Source organism: Hippoglossus hippoglossus, chromosome 13 (assembly GCF_009819705.1).
Source record: "Hippoglossus hippoglossus isolate fHipHip1 chromosome 13, fHipHip1.pri, whole genome shotgun sequence".
Lineage (NCBI taxonomy): Eukaryota > Metazoa > Chordata > Actinopteri > Pleuronectiformes > Pleuronectidae > Hippoglossus > Hippoglossus hippoglossus.
This window is the reverse complement of record NC_047163.1, coordinates 6,664,775-6,679,838: the sequence shown is the minus strand read 5'-3', so window position 1 is coordinate 6,679,838 and position 15,064 is coordinate 6,664,775. Positions and strand designations below refer to the sequence as shown.

The window sequence follows — 15,064 nt, the reverse complement described above, 5'->3', positions numbered from 1 at the left end:
GAACAGAACAAACAAAGTAAAATAAGACACAAAAAAAAGAAATCAAAGTCAGAACGAATGACATGTTGTGTTGGGGTCAACACATTTCTGGCAAAGGGAAACATGACAGAGAGGATTCAGTAGCTTTTGTCCACTGGACAGTTTTCTTTTGTTGTTTAGGTCAAAGCTTCTGTTTCTCACGACCCACAGTGATTACGGGGTTGTGGAATGAGCGCCCACTACAGGTCAACAATGTTCAATTGTATAGAAATCACTGTGGGGCAGTCGCTTTGCTTTTTAGAGACAAATGTGCTATTGGATCTTCTCTGCTTGCATTAATGAAATCTAAAATTCTACGGGTGGAGTGTATTTGTAATCGCAAGGTGAAGATGTGTTTGTCACTGGTGCTGATGTACAGGGCAGAAAAAAGAGAGGAAGAGGAGGTAAGGAAGAGAAAAAGCTTAAAGACAACATGTGGGTTGAATTCAGGGCTTCTGAAACCCCCATACTGTATCCAGAAGAGCTGATGTAGGTAGTTTATTCTCTCTGTTACTGTATCTGTCTTCGCTGTCAAATAAAACACAAAGATGCCTCAAAAAAGGGTAAAAAAGAAAAAATGAACCCAGACTTTGTTTTACCTCCCTGTGGCCCCCTGTGTCGCTCTAAAGCGCTCCACTGGGACCTTAAACACTTGGATTTAATGGGAAGAAGAGTGGTGAAAAGAGGGAAAATTATGGTTAGAATGTTTTTATTAACCTTGCAAACCCCAGGTGTGAGACTGGCGGTGTGCACCAGTAATCTGTGAAATGGCTTTGCTGACTTGGTGGTTGCAGCATAAAGGGTGGCGTGGCCAGCAGACCACCTCGAAAGGGGGAGGGTCGCGGAGTGTGTCGACACCGCACTTGGAAACGTAAATAATTAAACAGATTCATAGACTGTCTACATCTCTCTCGGCTGTGGGAGTCAGCATTCTGGAGTTCCATTTGTGTAGAGGTAGACCCTACGGAGCAAACTGTCAATCCAACTCTCGTATTGGTAACCACTGCGGTCCACGGCTTCTCTAAGTGCTGCTATGTGCTGGCTAATGTGAAAAAATAACAGAACACAATACCTCTGACTGTGAGAGTGGCCGAGGCCTCCAGCTTTCCCACGCGGTTCTCTGCCACACAGGTGAACATGCCCTCGTCGTTGACGGAAGCCTTCTTCACTCTCAGCACATAGTCCTCCTTGTCATACTTGATCTCATACCTGTCAACGAAAAAAATGTTGCATCATGAAATTCAAGTTGCCCTTTCAGCATTGCATGCAAAAAAAAAATACAAATTCAGTTAAAACATTAACCCAGAGACAAATAAGATGTGATCCTAGACTTCAACCACGACGGCTGGACTGTCTGGCAGTGGTTGTGAAAAGTGTATCTCTCTCCTTGGAGAGGTGCACACAAGTACAACTGTTCATTATGACAAATGGAGACTGCAGGGAGGAGGATCAATTATTCAACAATGACACACAGTACACGGAGCTGTGCATTCAGATGGAACGCACTAAACTTGTTCAATATTCATGAAATGGTTCACTGTGTGTGTCTGTGTGTGTATATATTTTCAGGCCATATTCAGAGGTTTGTGTTTGTGTGTGTGTGTGTGTGTGTGTGTGTGTGTGTGTGTGTGTGTGTGTGTGTGTGTGTGTGTGTGTGTGGTATATAACTGTGCCTTTTTCACGAACGTACATTTGCAATGAATCTATACACAGCAACACCTGGTTATTATTATGAGGGACTGAATCAATACAACAACAACACCGAGGCAAAGTTGGTCCTGATTTCCATTCGACTGCAGTTTCCTCGTGTTTGTGTTTCTGTGTGTTTACACGTGGTTGTACCCCTGGACCTATATAAATTGTATGGCAGTTGACAGGGGGGGGTGATGCTGGTCTGGGTTTGTAGCTCTGGTCTTGTTTGTTCTGTAATTGAAGGGGGTGCCGGCCTGGCAGTGAGTAAGTAGTGTGGTGGTGGCGGGGGTGGTGGGGGTGGTGGGGGCTGTGTGATGGTGGTCTGTCAGCCTGACAGCCTTCTGCTGTCCACAGTCTGTCACTCACAGACACTGAGAGCAGAGTTGAGATGAAGAGATAAAGGGCCACTCCGTTCGAGCTTGACACCATGATGACCCTTTACAGCCATCCTGCTAATTTCTATTTGATTATAGAATATGTAGAAAGATTAGTGCAAGTGTTGCTTTTCTTCTTTCCAGCAGAGTAAGCACTGCAGTCTGCCACGGTGTCTTTTTTTTTATCCTACCACTTATAATCCCACAAGTCACAATTCACACAAGGTTTTTAAATATCTTTTTTTTTTTATTACAGTGTAGGCCTCTGAGCCTCAAAACCCCAAACTTGTACTATAACAACTGTTAAAAACACATAAAAGAGCAGTGATATCTGCCCAACGCAGAGGTAACCGCTCAGAGATTGAAAGTGCAGCCACACAGCGGTTCGAGAACAAACTACACAGTCCATGTTGATCATAATGAAGAAATATTCCACCCTGCGCTCCAGCATGACTCTTTTATGAGCTTTTAATAGCTTCTGGATGACAACGGTGCGCTAAAGGAAAAAAAACTGCATCAGTTTCGGTCACACAGATATATAGGGGCAAGATAGGGATTAATGAAAAAGATAAAGACATTTATTACAGTTGGTTTTTGAACATAAAATAAAAAAAGGTTTACTCTGGATAATACATTGGATAGTTAGATGTGGCAATAAACTACAAAGCAATACTTTCTGAAGCGACTTTAGAGTAACAGTTCGCTACGGTCCATTTCCCCTCAGAGCGGAGAAAGACCCCTCTGGTCGACCATCAGGTGTATTGATGGCTGCTTGCCACTGGCAGCTGCAAAACTAATCTGTGCTGTCTATCCATGTCTTATTTTTTCCCTCTCCTGTTATGACATTTCCTGAGCAACCATTCAAAGGCAGCTTTATTGAAGCACATTCCTCAACTCTGACTGCCAGTTCCACCTCTCCACACAGGTACTTAAAGAGCCATAATGATTATTTGACTGAGTCATGACTGAATGCTTTGTTCTAGAAAGAGGGGATGTACAGTTCAGGTAATGGTAGGGAACACGAATAAAGCATTTACTGTTGATTCTGAGTGAGTGGCATCCAAAGGAATGAGGCAACACCTTTCGGGACAAGTCTGCTCTCAGATGAAAAACAAACAAGCTAATAGAAATGTGCTTCTCCACATTCTGTGCCTTCCAGCTATAAGATGGGTAGACAACATGAAGTCCTGACTTGCAAGTAGAGAGATGAGCAAAAGAGTGACAGCAACAAGTCAGGGCTTAGGGAAAACATCATGACTCCCTAACAAACTATTATGAGAACAAGTGAACAAGTACATAGTTCCCAGTGCTCTCAATTAACCTTCTCTTACCAACGGAACCAAAGAAGGAAGGCAATGATTCCTTTAAGACTCTGGCTGCTTCAGTCCTGACGTAGGTTTGAATTATTTCAAATCAACAGCTGCAGATACAGAAGCTGCACACAGAGGATCTACAGCAGCCTTCTCTTTAAAATATTGTAAAAACAAGTCATGCTAGCAGCTCTCTGAGGCTGTACAGCATTGAACTCAATGCTAACAAGCTGATCTTAAGGTTATGTTAGGTCAGACATGTTTACCGTGTTAGTTTAGCACGTCAGCATGTTAACATTTGCTGATTAGCAAGTGCAGACAAGGCTGATAAGAACATCCTTAGTTTTGCATAGAGCCAAGATTTTAAGAGAATGAAAACCAAAAGTAAAAACTAAGATTTGTGGCCTGATGTTTAGCAAGTTTTGGGAAATTCCTACAATTAATGTCTGTATCACAATTTGTGGTAATGCAGCAAACAGCAGAAAAACTACTTGCCAACCTCACAGTGGCACATAAGTAGAAATCAGAGGATCATCCAGTCACCAGAGTTCATCATCTCAGGACCACAAATATTTTCATTTTAACTGTGGCAATCCATTAAATAGTTCTTTAGATATTTCAGTTTGGAAACAAAGTGTTGGACCCATCAAATGAATGACATGGAACTGACATGCAAAGATCCATCCATGCTTTCAACTCAATTTTGATCTCTTACTTTATGACCAGGCATGAAAAGTACATATTTTGTCAATTCTTGTTGAAACACAAACAGTTTCACTGCTCGGACGGCTTCCAACAGCCATCATCCAACAACTGCATGACCAACTCTCTGCAGTGTGGAGAACCTGCGTGTGCACACACTGAACAACATGCTTATTGTTCCTGGTCCTGTCTCTATCAGTCTCTCAAAACAGAACCTCCTGCCGGTCCATGACATATTAGAGGGAAACACGAGCCCAATCAATCTGTAATCAGCTTCCTATATGGAATCAGCCTGGATGACAAGATGAGTGGAACTACTCAGGGATAAGAGGTAGTTGTGGCCACACACACACACACACACACACACACACATGCGAGTACACAGGGCAAAGGAACAGTAGCTCTTTATTGCGAGTGGATTGTGGCAGAGCTCTGTTTTCTATTAGAGGAGGAATGTAATTGCACATGTAGAAGGGCTGTGGAAAGGATAGAAGAGCCAAGTTCGCCCGGCCAGATTCATCCTCCTTTTTAAACAGAAAAGGCACACTGTACACACACAGACACACACACACACTCACACACACTCACACAGAACAAAGTATACAATCATCCAACACATATCCACACATGTGCAGAGTCATTCATGCAAGCAGGAAGATGAGGAGTGATGGGAATGTAAGCAAGTGCCAAGACGAAACTGCATTTTTCTGGGTTGTCGACTCGATGTGTCTGCTGCACGCAGAAGGCTGCGGCAGAGATGAAAACTTTATTGGACACACTTTAAAAGCACTAGATTTCAAAACTCCCGCAGATCATCTTGAAGGTCCTGCCTTTGAACTGTCTGTCAGGAACACAGTCGACCATGTTAAACCTTCAGACTTGTGCAATTCACTCACATTAAGAGAGTCTTATCTCTTGGGTTGTGAATGGTTAGACTCATCCACAAAATGACTCAATCTGTGAGGATCTTATCGGGCCTCTCCTCTGTGTACGTGTGAATAGGGCGAGCAGTAAGCAGAAGGGCCGTGCGCCAAACTGAGCACATGAGTCAGACTCAAGATACAGTGAAGGGCTAAATCCAGCCTGGCTTGACTGCTCTGACACAAAGTCCCCTCTCTGCTCCATTTATTTCTGACAGTCTGATCCAGTCTTACACCATCTGACTGCTACTTTACCTCATCCTGATCAAAGGGGCTGGAGTCCACCTCGCCAAGCCTTGTCACCCCTTAAGAGGGAATCAATTAACAGCTATTGCTTCTCATCTTCCCTCCGCGAGGCCGTGAGCCAGAGCTCCCCTCCGCCTTGGCACCTCTAATGGCTTAGCGGGGTCAGGGCTTTCTCAACCGTCCGAGTGACGTTCATCACCTTATCCCATATTAATCAAAGATCCGTTTGGCAAGATTTCCACCCTGTGGCCAGGTGAGGGGGTTGTGGAGAGCAGATATATCCTAAGTTTGTCTTTAGAAGAGTTCCTTCTTTCCATAACCACAGCAACAGTTGCAGCAGTGCAGTCTTTACTTTGCTAAAGTGGTTTGGAGCAGATGGAATGGTTGTGTGCAACAGATATGTCGGGGAAAAAGGAAAGTACAGCTCACTGACCGATGCCTGAAAATCGCCCTCACTTGCAATCTAATGAATGACAGAAAACTGGGCCTATGGTTATTTTTAGTTAAAGCTCGGCCATTTATCAGTGTGGATGTGAGCAGGAGCTACGGATACATCTCAAGTCAGCATGTGTGTTTTTGCATCAGTGTGGACTTCACTGCAGCAGAGTTTATCAGGCTGAGTCAGAGAACTGATATTAGACCATACTGTGTATTAAGACTGGAGTATTCACCTAAAAATATGTTTCATATGGCACAATATTATATGTCCTTGTGTCTTTTTCTTAACCTAAATGTAAATAATTGAGATATAAGCTATAATAGAGAAGTTTGTCCCCTTGCGTCAGTTGCTCATATCCATGTCGTACACTCTAGGGGTAAAGTCTATAAATCAAGAAGCGAGATATTCAAATGACAATTGTTTTCAGCTGCCACATTTATCAAAGACCAATCACTCTTATGTGTGGATAGATACCGACGTTTACAAATCACTTGTGAACCCTGCCGATATTTTTGCAGTGGCGATGCAGCGAGGCAAGAATAGGATTGAATAGCAATGAAAAGCACCGACACATAATGAATGAGTGACTGCACATTTCCTAATTAATGCTAAATCATTGTTGTCTATAGTCCTTACAACACACAATGAGGTATTATATTGCTATTGACACAATCACTGTCAATAAACCTAAAGGATAAATTACAGTTCCAATCACCCTGCTGCCGTTTCTCTTACCCCCCCCCCCCCCCCCCCCCCCGTATACAAACGCCCTCATAAATACCAGATGTATCCACTTATATATCAAGAGAAGTATTGGAGACAGGAAGCAGAGTCTGCTGTCTTTTATTCTGCTGAGTTGCAGAGGTGAGAAATCACTGAAACCGGACGGTCAGCATAACAAAAGCGCTCCTGTCACACTAGCTTTAACAGCTCCCTCAAACAGAATGACCCACACGGGCACACACACACACACACACGCTTAGCACACACACACGCACACGCACACCACAAAGGGATTGAGTCAGAAAGGGAAGCTTTTCTGCTGAATGTTGCAGGGGCTGTGCTGTGGAGGTCAACAGGGACGGGAGGGGGGGTAGAATACAGATAGACTGCGAGACCAAAGGGCCTCTGATAAGGCTCAGGAGAGGGCACAAGGGTCCAGTGCAAATGAGGCAGGAGAGGGAAACCAAAGGCGGGACAGACTTGGGCCACATACTGAGCTGGTGGGCAGTGGGAGATAACACACACTGCTGCCTTTAGTCTTTTCACCGGGATTCAGACACTACGACAGGATCTTTTCCATTTGGAGTCAGAGCTCTCTGCAGAATTGCTCTCCTGGCTGTGGGAGCAGCTACTCTGGGTTTTCACCAAGATTCGGCAGAGATGCTCGACAGGCGGATATTATTTTCTGATACTGATATTAATCCAAATGATGAAACGTTCACAAATTTAAAAAATGGTAAGAATTGAGTAAGCACCGCCAAATATGGAGGTTATCAATTTTTCCCAAAATTATGGAAAAGCATCATAGATTCAGTAGGAACTGTCTTTCAGTCTTGACAGTATTTGCTGCTGTTCAGTTGCTCGGAGACACACGCCAAAGGTTTTCCTCAGGGACGACACACAACTCCACCCTCTGAATCTAATCGTATATAAGTAAAAAAAGAGTGAATCCCTTTCGTGCTGGAGTTATTTCTCTAGGGGAGGTTGGGTGATTTTAATTTTACATGTGCTGGTCAGTGATTTTAATCCCGCCCAGAGCAGGATATATTTGATTTTCCTCCTCTTACCCTGGTGATAATAAAAGCCCCAATTTCCAACCATTGTTCAGCACACTTACTGGTGCTCTTACAATTTAGGTCCTTTCTAATAAGAGACCTGGTATTTGGTTTCTTTCAGCACATTGTCGCACAGAACTCAAAGAGTTGTGCGTGACGATGTGAGAAATTGAAAAAGGTTTTTTGTGACCTGTTGGCAACATGCAGTTCTATTTGGGAGCCCACATGATGAATATTTTAAAAAAAGAATGTAAAAAGAAAAGCCATTAAAAAGAGCAAGAACCTACTAGCTCATAAAATGGGCTGATCTAATTTCAGCTACAGGTAATTATTCTGTCTCAGCCATTCTGCCTTCCTATAACTAATTACAGGTGTATATAACTATTGCCTCCAAGACCCTCTCCTTACTTGTAACCGGCAAAAAGAAAAATCTTTGTCTCTTAAAAAGAACAGGTCCTTTGGCTTTGGGTGGAATGACTTTTACTCCAGTCCCTCCCCATGGAATATTAATCCTGTCCGAACTGGGTTTGTATGAATTGTTCTGTACAATTTGTCGACAAATATATAAACCACAAATAAGATTTAAGGTTAAGTACAGAGGCATTAATTTCAATGACAGTGCTTAAAAACTCATGTAAACAACTTAACCTAAATATCTTCTTAGAGTCAGTGTCAGTAATTCCTGATATCTAAATTCCCAATCCTGAATAATCCACCTGAATTTTGGCATTTTTTATTTCTGGTTTCAATGCAGATTCTTGTACGGTGGTTTTATTGGTCTCACTGGGATATCTATGGGGATTTGGATATGGAATTAACCTATTTTATGATGCTGCCGTATCAAAGCCTGTTGATGAGTGTCCTAGAATAGATAAGGTTGTTTGGTGATTAGAGTTTTACAAACATGCTGAAACACCCAGAGTGGGGCAAAAAAAGAGCAGCACTGTTGTCTTTGTCCCCTAATTGAAACCAGTGTTGTGTTGTCTCTATCTCCTGTTCTATCCCACAGAGACTGGAGCCAGTGCCATCCTGCGTACATTATATCTGTGTGCCAGTGTGTGTGTGTGTGTGTGTGTGTGTGTGTGTGTGTGTGTGTGTGTGTGTGTGTGTGTGTGTGTGTGTGTGTGTGTGTGTGTGTGTTTGCCTGGGAGGCTACTGGAGCCACTGAGCATATTAAAGACCTGTTTACTCAGCTGAGGCTCCATTTGCCTTCATCCTAGTATAAAAGTGTCACTCTCACACACACAGACACACACACACAACACACACACACAGAAAGACACAGGCGTGCACAATGCATGTAAAGGGACCAGCCAAGACAAGTTGAAAGTATTTGATGTTAAAGAAGAATTGGCCTCACTAAGTATCTCTCGATCTATAGCTTATCATAATAATAAGGACGGTGTAACCTTTTCGCTTTAAGAACAAACAAAGACCAGCCCCCCCCACCCACCCCACTGCATATAGGAGTGCTTGATCTTTAGTCGTCTGCTGCGCCTATGGAGACGACCGCTACAGATACAGCAACAGAAGGCCACAGTGTAAATGACACAATGGCTGCGCTACAGTAGCTGTTTTTTTATTGCTTCCTCTCCAGGGCGCTTGCCAGTTATCATACTGGAAACTATTCTTGCGTGGAATTTTAAACAGCTCCTCTGTCAGTCAGAGCGAAGCCATGTTTGATGTTTGCTAAGAGAGGATCAGAAGCAGAGGAAGCAGGAACAGATCGTCACTTAACAATATGAAGAGTCCTCATTTTGGCACGCGGCGAAAAAAGGCGGCAGAAAATGTCAAAATTAGAATATCACAGTGTCTGTGCTTGCTGTTGTGCATCAAAGCGGAACTGGAGAATTAATGATTGCAAAGGAAAACAAAAGTTATTCCAATGTAATTACAAACACTGCAATATTTATTGTTTATTCATTTCGGCAGTATTTCTTCTTTCAGGTATTTAGTTATTTTCCCATTTCCAAATAAGGCCAAACTTCAAAGGGGGAATGATACAGGCACATAACACTCATCCTACATAAGTCTGTTAATTAGTGTACAAAATGAAGTCACTTCCAGAGCCAACTCCCTATCAAAGACACGAGTGAAATACTTTTATGTGTTTGCTTTGGCACAGTGCTCATGTCCCACTGCCCAGCGATCCAAATCCTTATCAGACACAAACAACCCGCCCACGCTCAGCTCTGCAGCTACTGCCTCGAGAGATGTCAGGTCCGCTGAGTGTATGCTTTATGAGGTGATCCAAGCAGTGTGTGACTGGCCTGCTGGCCGGGCACAGAGCGCTGGTCTCTTTGAAGTCCACTCCGGAAAATGACACTGCTGTTGACTGCGAGTCCAGTGAGTCACGGTGGAGCAACAGGCTGACGCACGGGGACCCAACAACAACAGTATCACCATATCATCAGTGGCTGTTTACTGGAAGTCAGACAGTCTAGAGCTGGCGATGGTGGAGGCATGCTTCTGTAACTTTGAGACTTTGACTGCTTTTCTCTGCCGTCTCTAGTATGAGTGAATGCAAGTGACAAAGGGTTAAATGCATAAGTGGGGGAGTGATTATCTTCCATGCTTCCGAGGTGCCTGTGCCGAGATCCACCTGAGCAGCTGCACCTGTACGCAGACACTTAAAGCCCATGTCAGCATCTATGCTCCGTCTCTTCGAACCTCCTGTCATTCTATCTGTCTCTTTTCTCAACACTTCTTGCAACTTCCCTCCCACCTTACCTGTCACTCAGTTTTAATTGTGTAGCTCAAAATCTGTTTGTCTTCATGTAGGGCTCTTCCCTGACACGAGACACCGTCGATCCCTCCTATGACTGTGCAAGCCAGCTTTTGGAGCACCCACGGGTGGAGTCATTTTATCCAGAATGTGTAATGTGCGTAGTGTACAGCCTAATAGGGCTATTTATTGCCCTGTGGCAGCCAAGCCAGGTGAGAGCTGGCAGTGTGAGTTATCATTAGTGTGAAACAGTCACTCAGGCTGACATCAATGCCTCCACAGCTCCTTTGCATTAAGTGCAGCCTGTCACATCCGTACTACACACACACACACACACACACACACACACACACACACACACACACACACACACACACACACACACACACACACACACACACACACACACACACACACACACACACACACACACACACAGGCATGCACAGATGAATACACACACTGGCTGCTCAAGAAGGGAAATAATCGTATCACTGTCTTAAGAAATGTTCTCTCCTGAAATCGAGCCTATTTTAATGCTTACCGCCCACGAGGAACATCGATATCATCTTTCCTCCAGCGTACATTGGGTTGGGGATCTCCTTGTACCTGGCAGCGAAACTCCACGGTCTCCTCCTCCAGGACCACCTGGTTGATGGGCCTCCGGATGAAGGTTGGTCGCTCTGCAGGAAGAAAGTAGATCATTTCATTTCCAGTGACCATACAGTAGGCGTATTATTCTGCGCAGCTGTCTCTTCCAACAGAATCTTTCATAAATCTCTAATAATAAATTTCTAATGAGTGGTGTTCTGTTCATTAACATTCTGCGATCATTTGTAATTTTTGTTACCCCGCGGTCATTATGTGGTCGAAGAAATATAGCAACGGCACGACGACACCCATAACTGGCTCCTTTGACACTATAGGAGCTGTGGATTTTTTTTAACTCACCGTAAATTTCATTTAACTTCTTGACAGCTTAATGGTCAAACATTAAATATGATGTACAGCACATGGGTTTTTCAGAAAAGAACGGTCGTCAGGGATTAAAATTCAACTGTAAAAACACATGCCTTGAAAGTATTACCACTTTTGAGCTTGATGTACTTTGGAGACATGTTGCGGGTGGAGAATTATACCGTCACAGGGAAAATGTAGTAATATGCATGGAAGTGGCTCATCTTTATCACTGAGGAGAAACAAAGTGAAGCTCACCAAACACTGTGACTTGTGCAGTCTCGCTGTCCCTTTCTCCGACCATGTTGGTGCCCACACAGATGTACATGCCGGCATCACTCTTTCTCGTGTTGGAGATCATTAGTTTCCCTCCTCGGATCTAAAGACAAAAAAAGAAAAATCACTTAAATACTCAGATTGTGCATTTTGATTTGTTCCCTGCGGTTTTCCAATTTTCTCCTCCTTTTCTCGTCCATGTGCAGAATTTCTTCCCTGTCAGACCATTAGCTGGGCAGCAACAAAGGAAGGATCCCTCCCAGGCTTCCAACACATGAAAACACTGTCAAATTCAAGGAGCAAGGGCTTTTTTCTACGCGCCCAGACACTACAAAAAAAAAGTTAATAGTAGACATCGACCGAAAAAGTCCTTCCTATTCAGTGGTTATCAAAACAGACGCCACTCACTGTGATCCTGTCATCCTTGTCATCAATTCGCACTTTGTCCTTCTTCCAGTAGATGGTGGGCTCCGGATGGCCTCTGGGAGGAACACACTCGAGGATCGCTGGCTCTCCTGCTGCCACCACCACGTCTGTAGGGTTTTGTCTGAAGTCATCTCGTAGCACTGAGGGGGGAAAAAGGAGGAAAGGGTTCAGGACGAGTGCAGTTATGTTGTTTCTGTCTAAATATTCACTATTTTTCAAATGTTTTCATATGTCTTAAATTGTGTGCACAGCGCAGCGTGGACGGATTCATCGTGGCTTTTCAAATGGGATGTGCAGCTTCATCTGACTAGGCAAGCACAAACAGAAACTAATTGGAGCTAATGGAAGTCCCTGTGGAGGTGGAAGAACAAACAGAGACAGAATGCCCTGAAGCCTGGTGTCATTCACATGTGAGAGCCCACAGGGTGCCACACTGGCATGTACACATGCTCCCGCTTACGCACAACCAGATATGTGCTCTCACACACACGCGCAAAAACAGTGGGTGGTCTGATGAACAACTGTGGCCCTGCATGTAATCACCCTCAGGTAAAAGCCCTGCACCATGGAGATAGCCTCTCCCCCCTGCATGGTGCTCAGTGGAACACACAATACCAGCTCATTATACAATCAGAAAAGCTGATATCACACACAAGCAAACGCATGAGCACAGAGATGTAAACATGAAAGCATTAACATGTACGAAAACATACTAAAGTAACTGCAAGAAATCTAATCCTAAATTAATGGTGTATTTAGAAATTGAGCCAACATACAAAATACCTGATGGAATGAAAAAAAAAGTTTTAAAAGGTACAAACAGGGGGTGGCTCAGTCTCGCCTGCTGTGTGTGCTCATACTGAGCTTTCTCCATTTGATCTAGAATAAATCTCATCCTTGGTGTAGCACTATAGGAACTTCGGCTGCAGCTGCGTGTCCGTCTCTGCGGCAGCGAGGGGGCACGTGGTGCCTCTAATGGATGAAAGGAGCGAGCTCGTTGGAGGATGTTTGAAGATGCTTGAGGAGGGCTAAATTAAGGGCACCACCACAGGTTCTTATGTAAATTCCTCGTGGCACATGGGGACAATGACAGGGAGGGCCAGGATTATTAGAGGGATAACTGGTCCCCGTGGTCCAGGCTCCTCTCATCTCTTCAGTCACTTGTCTTCAGCAAGCCGAGCAGCCATTGTCTTCTTATTTATTTATTTAGACGAAAGGAAGCAGGGAGGAGGAAGAGACGAAGCTTTCAACCCAATTATCCTGGGGATGCACAGGGGCACCGAGAGGGACTCCTGTGTGACGTGAATTCAAATGGAATCTTTACACAGGGGTGATAGGAGGGAATAAAACAAGGAGGTAGAGGTTTTCTCCCTCTCATGCAGGGCTGCCCTCTAATCTAAAGAGCTAAGGTAATTAGTGAGGCAGCCCCCCCCAGGCCATGATGGGCATAACAGCCACCACCACTGGGCTCCGCGTATTTGCATTACAAACAGAAGTCCTGCTGCTTAAAATCATAGCCTGGTTTGGACCATACACTGCCTGTTGTTTTCAAGATCACATTGGATTTAATTGCTCCTTTCCATTCATTGCTGATGGCACCCGTGGGATTTTTGTCAGAATCAATTTCCTTTGAAACAGAACAGTGACAAAAGAAACACTGGTTAGGTGCATCATTACGGTGCCAGTGCCATGCTGTCTAATCTAATCTAATACTACACCGTGTGTGTGGCAGTAAACGCATCCCGACACTGGGATCTAAATAAATACAGATAAAAACAGAGTAGACACACACTGCGGCAAATAAAACACAACACACATTGTTGAGGGCAGGATAAACAGTGGGTTACAAACAGCTTTAAGCAAACAGACAGATGACACAACACTGGTCAGAGGATTATGCCCTGTGTGTTGGTTCAAGGCTCGCTGATACACACACTGTGAATAAGTACATTCACTAAGTAAATGAGGGGTGGGCTCAATCCAAATACACTTTAGTCCACTATCTAATCCTAACTACAAGGCCACAGGCATCAAGGTCACATCTGACAGTTAAAGCACACACTCGGCTCAAATATTGATCCCCTCAGTAAAGGTCTGCCTTGCTCTATTACAGTATAAGCATGCGTTTCCCTCCACGGCTGCCCACAGGCTCCTCCACAGGCTCAACTGCAACATGTCATGGGCAATCATACGGCAAGAGAAGGCTTTAATATCAGAATTAGAACATGCCAGTTTCCTTTGTTAGTCCGTGTGAGGCACATTCGATATGAGTGAATCGTTAAGTGGGTCTGTGCATGTGCTGTGTGAGGATAAACTCCGGCTCCAACTCCGAGGCCCTGTAGGCGCTCAGGCCCGAATCAGCCGACAGACGTAAGGTAATTGCCTTTCTATCCCCATGAAACACGCAACTCTTCTTCGACTGAAAACATCTCACCTCCCGCGGAGTTCCAGCAGGCCCCAAACTCTGCCGCCTTTGCTTACTCGCTTATTAATATTTATATATTTTTACATTTACACCTCTCTCTTGGCTAAGTGCTACATCTGCCAATCCGGCTGCGGGCTAAAAAAGAACTCATATCTGAAAAAAAGATAAAAATTAATCTGCCTTGTATTTCATTTATTTATTTATTTCCCCAAGTATCGGAGGGGTGGGCTGATTTGAATGAAGGAGCAGCAGGCAGGGGGCAGAGCATGGCACATTCGCTGCTCCGTCAGCTGGCACTGTTTCAACACCTTGAACTTACAGGGGAGGGATTCGAGTTGCAACTTGCACTGTGTGAAATAGCCGAGGGGTTGAGAGTGGAGGTCTTTGCCAAAATAAAAACACAAAGGAGACACCCACGCAGTAACTTTGTAAAACTGATTGTCCTACACTGGCAGGGGGGGGGGGGGGGGCAACTATTAGGGAGGTCTCTGTGTGTGTGTGTTCTAACTTAAGATAGAGTCAGCACACAAAACAAAGTCAGCCGGACGCGGATACACGACAGCACAAACACCTGACATATAGCGCGGGGGGTTGGCAGGGCAAGGGCGGGATGAGAGGAGATATTTTGTACAGTGCGCCCTCTTCTCCCGCCCAAGATATTACTCAGAGGAGGGTGACACCGCTTGTCGGTAAGATTAGTGGGGAGCCTTGACTGAAGCTTCCAGCCAGCATACTGAGATAAGTGCTGACAAACACATTCACCTACAGGAGCGAGC

General features: G+C 44.4%; 1 protein-coding gene across 9 annotated transcripts in view; it reads right to left on the bottom strand.

Moving 5' to 3' along the window:
- The window catches only part of robo2 (roundabout, axon guidance receptor, homolog 2 (Drosophila)), a 258,887-nt gene that overhangs the window by 45,127 nt on the left and 198,696 nt on the right, over positions 1-15,064 (bottom strand). For all 9 annotated transcript variants that reach the window (XM_034605259.1, XM_034605262.1, XM_034605253.1 and 6 more), the window contains exons 3-6: positions 11,846-12,003; positions 11,420-11,540; positions 10,749-10,887; positions 1,091-1,227 (exon numbers count right to left, since the gene is read on the bottom strand). In XM_034605259.1, the coding sequence (XP_034461150.1) occupies positions 1,091-1,227; positions 10,749-10,887; positions 11,420-11,540; positions 11,846-12,003 (555 nt within the window). The remainder of the gene's footprint in view (positions 1-1,090; positions 1,228-10,748; positions 10,888-11,419; positions 11,541-11,845; positions 12,004-15,064) is intronic.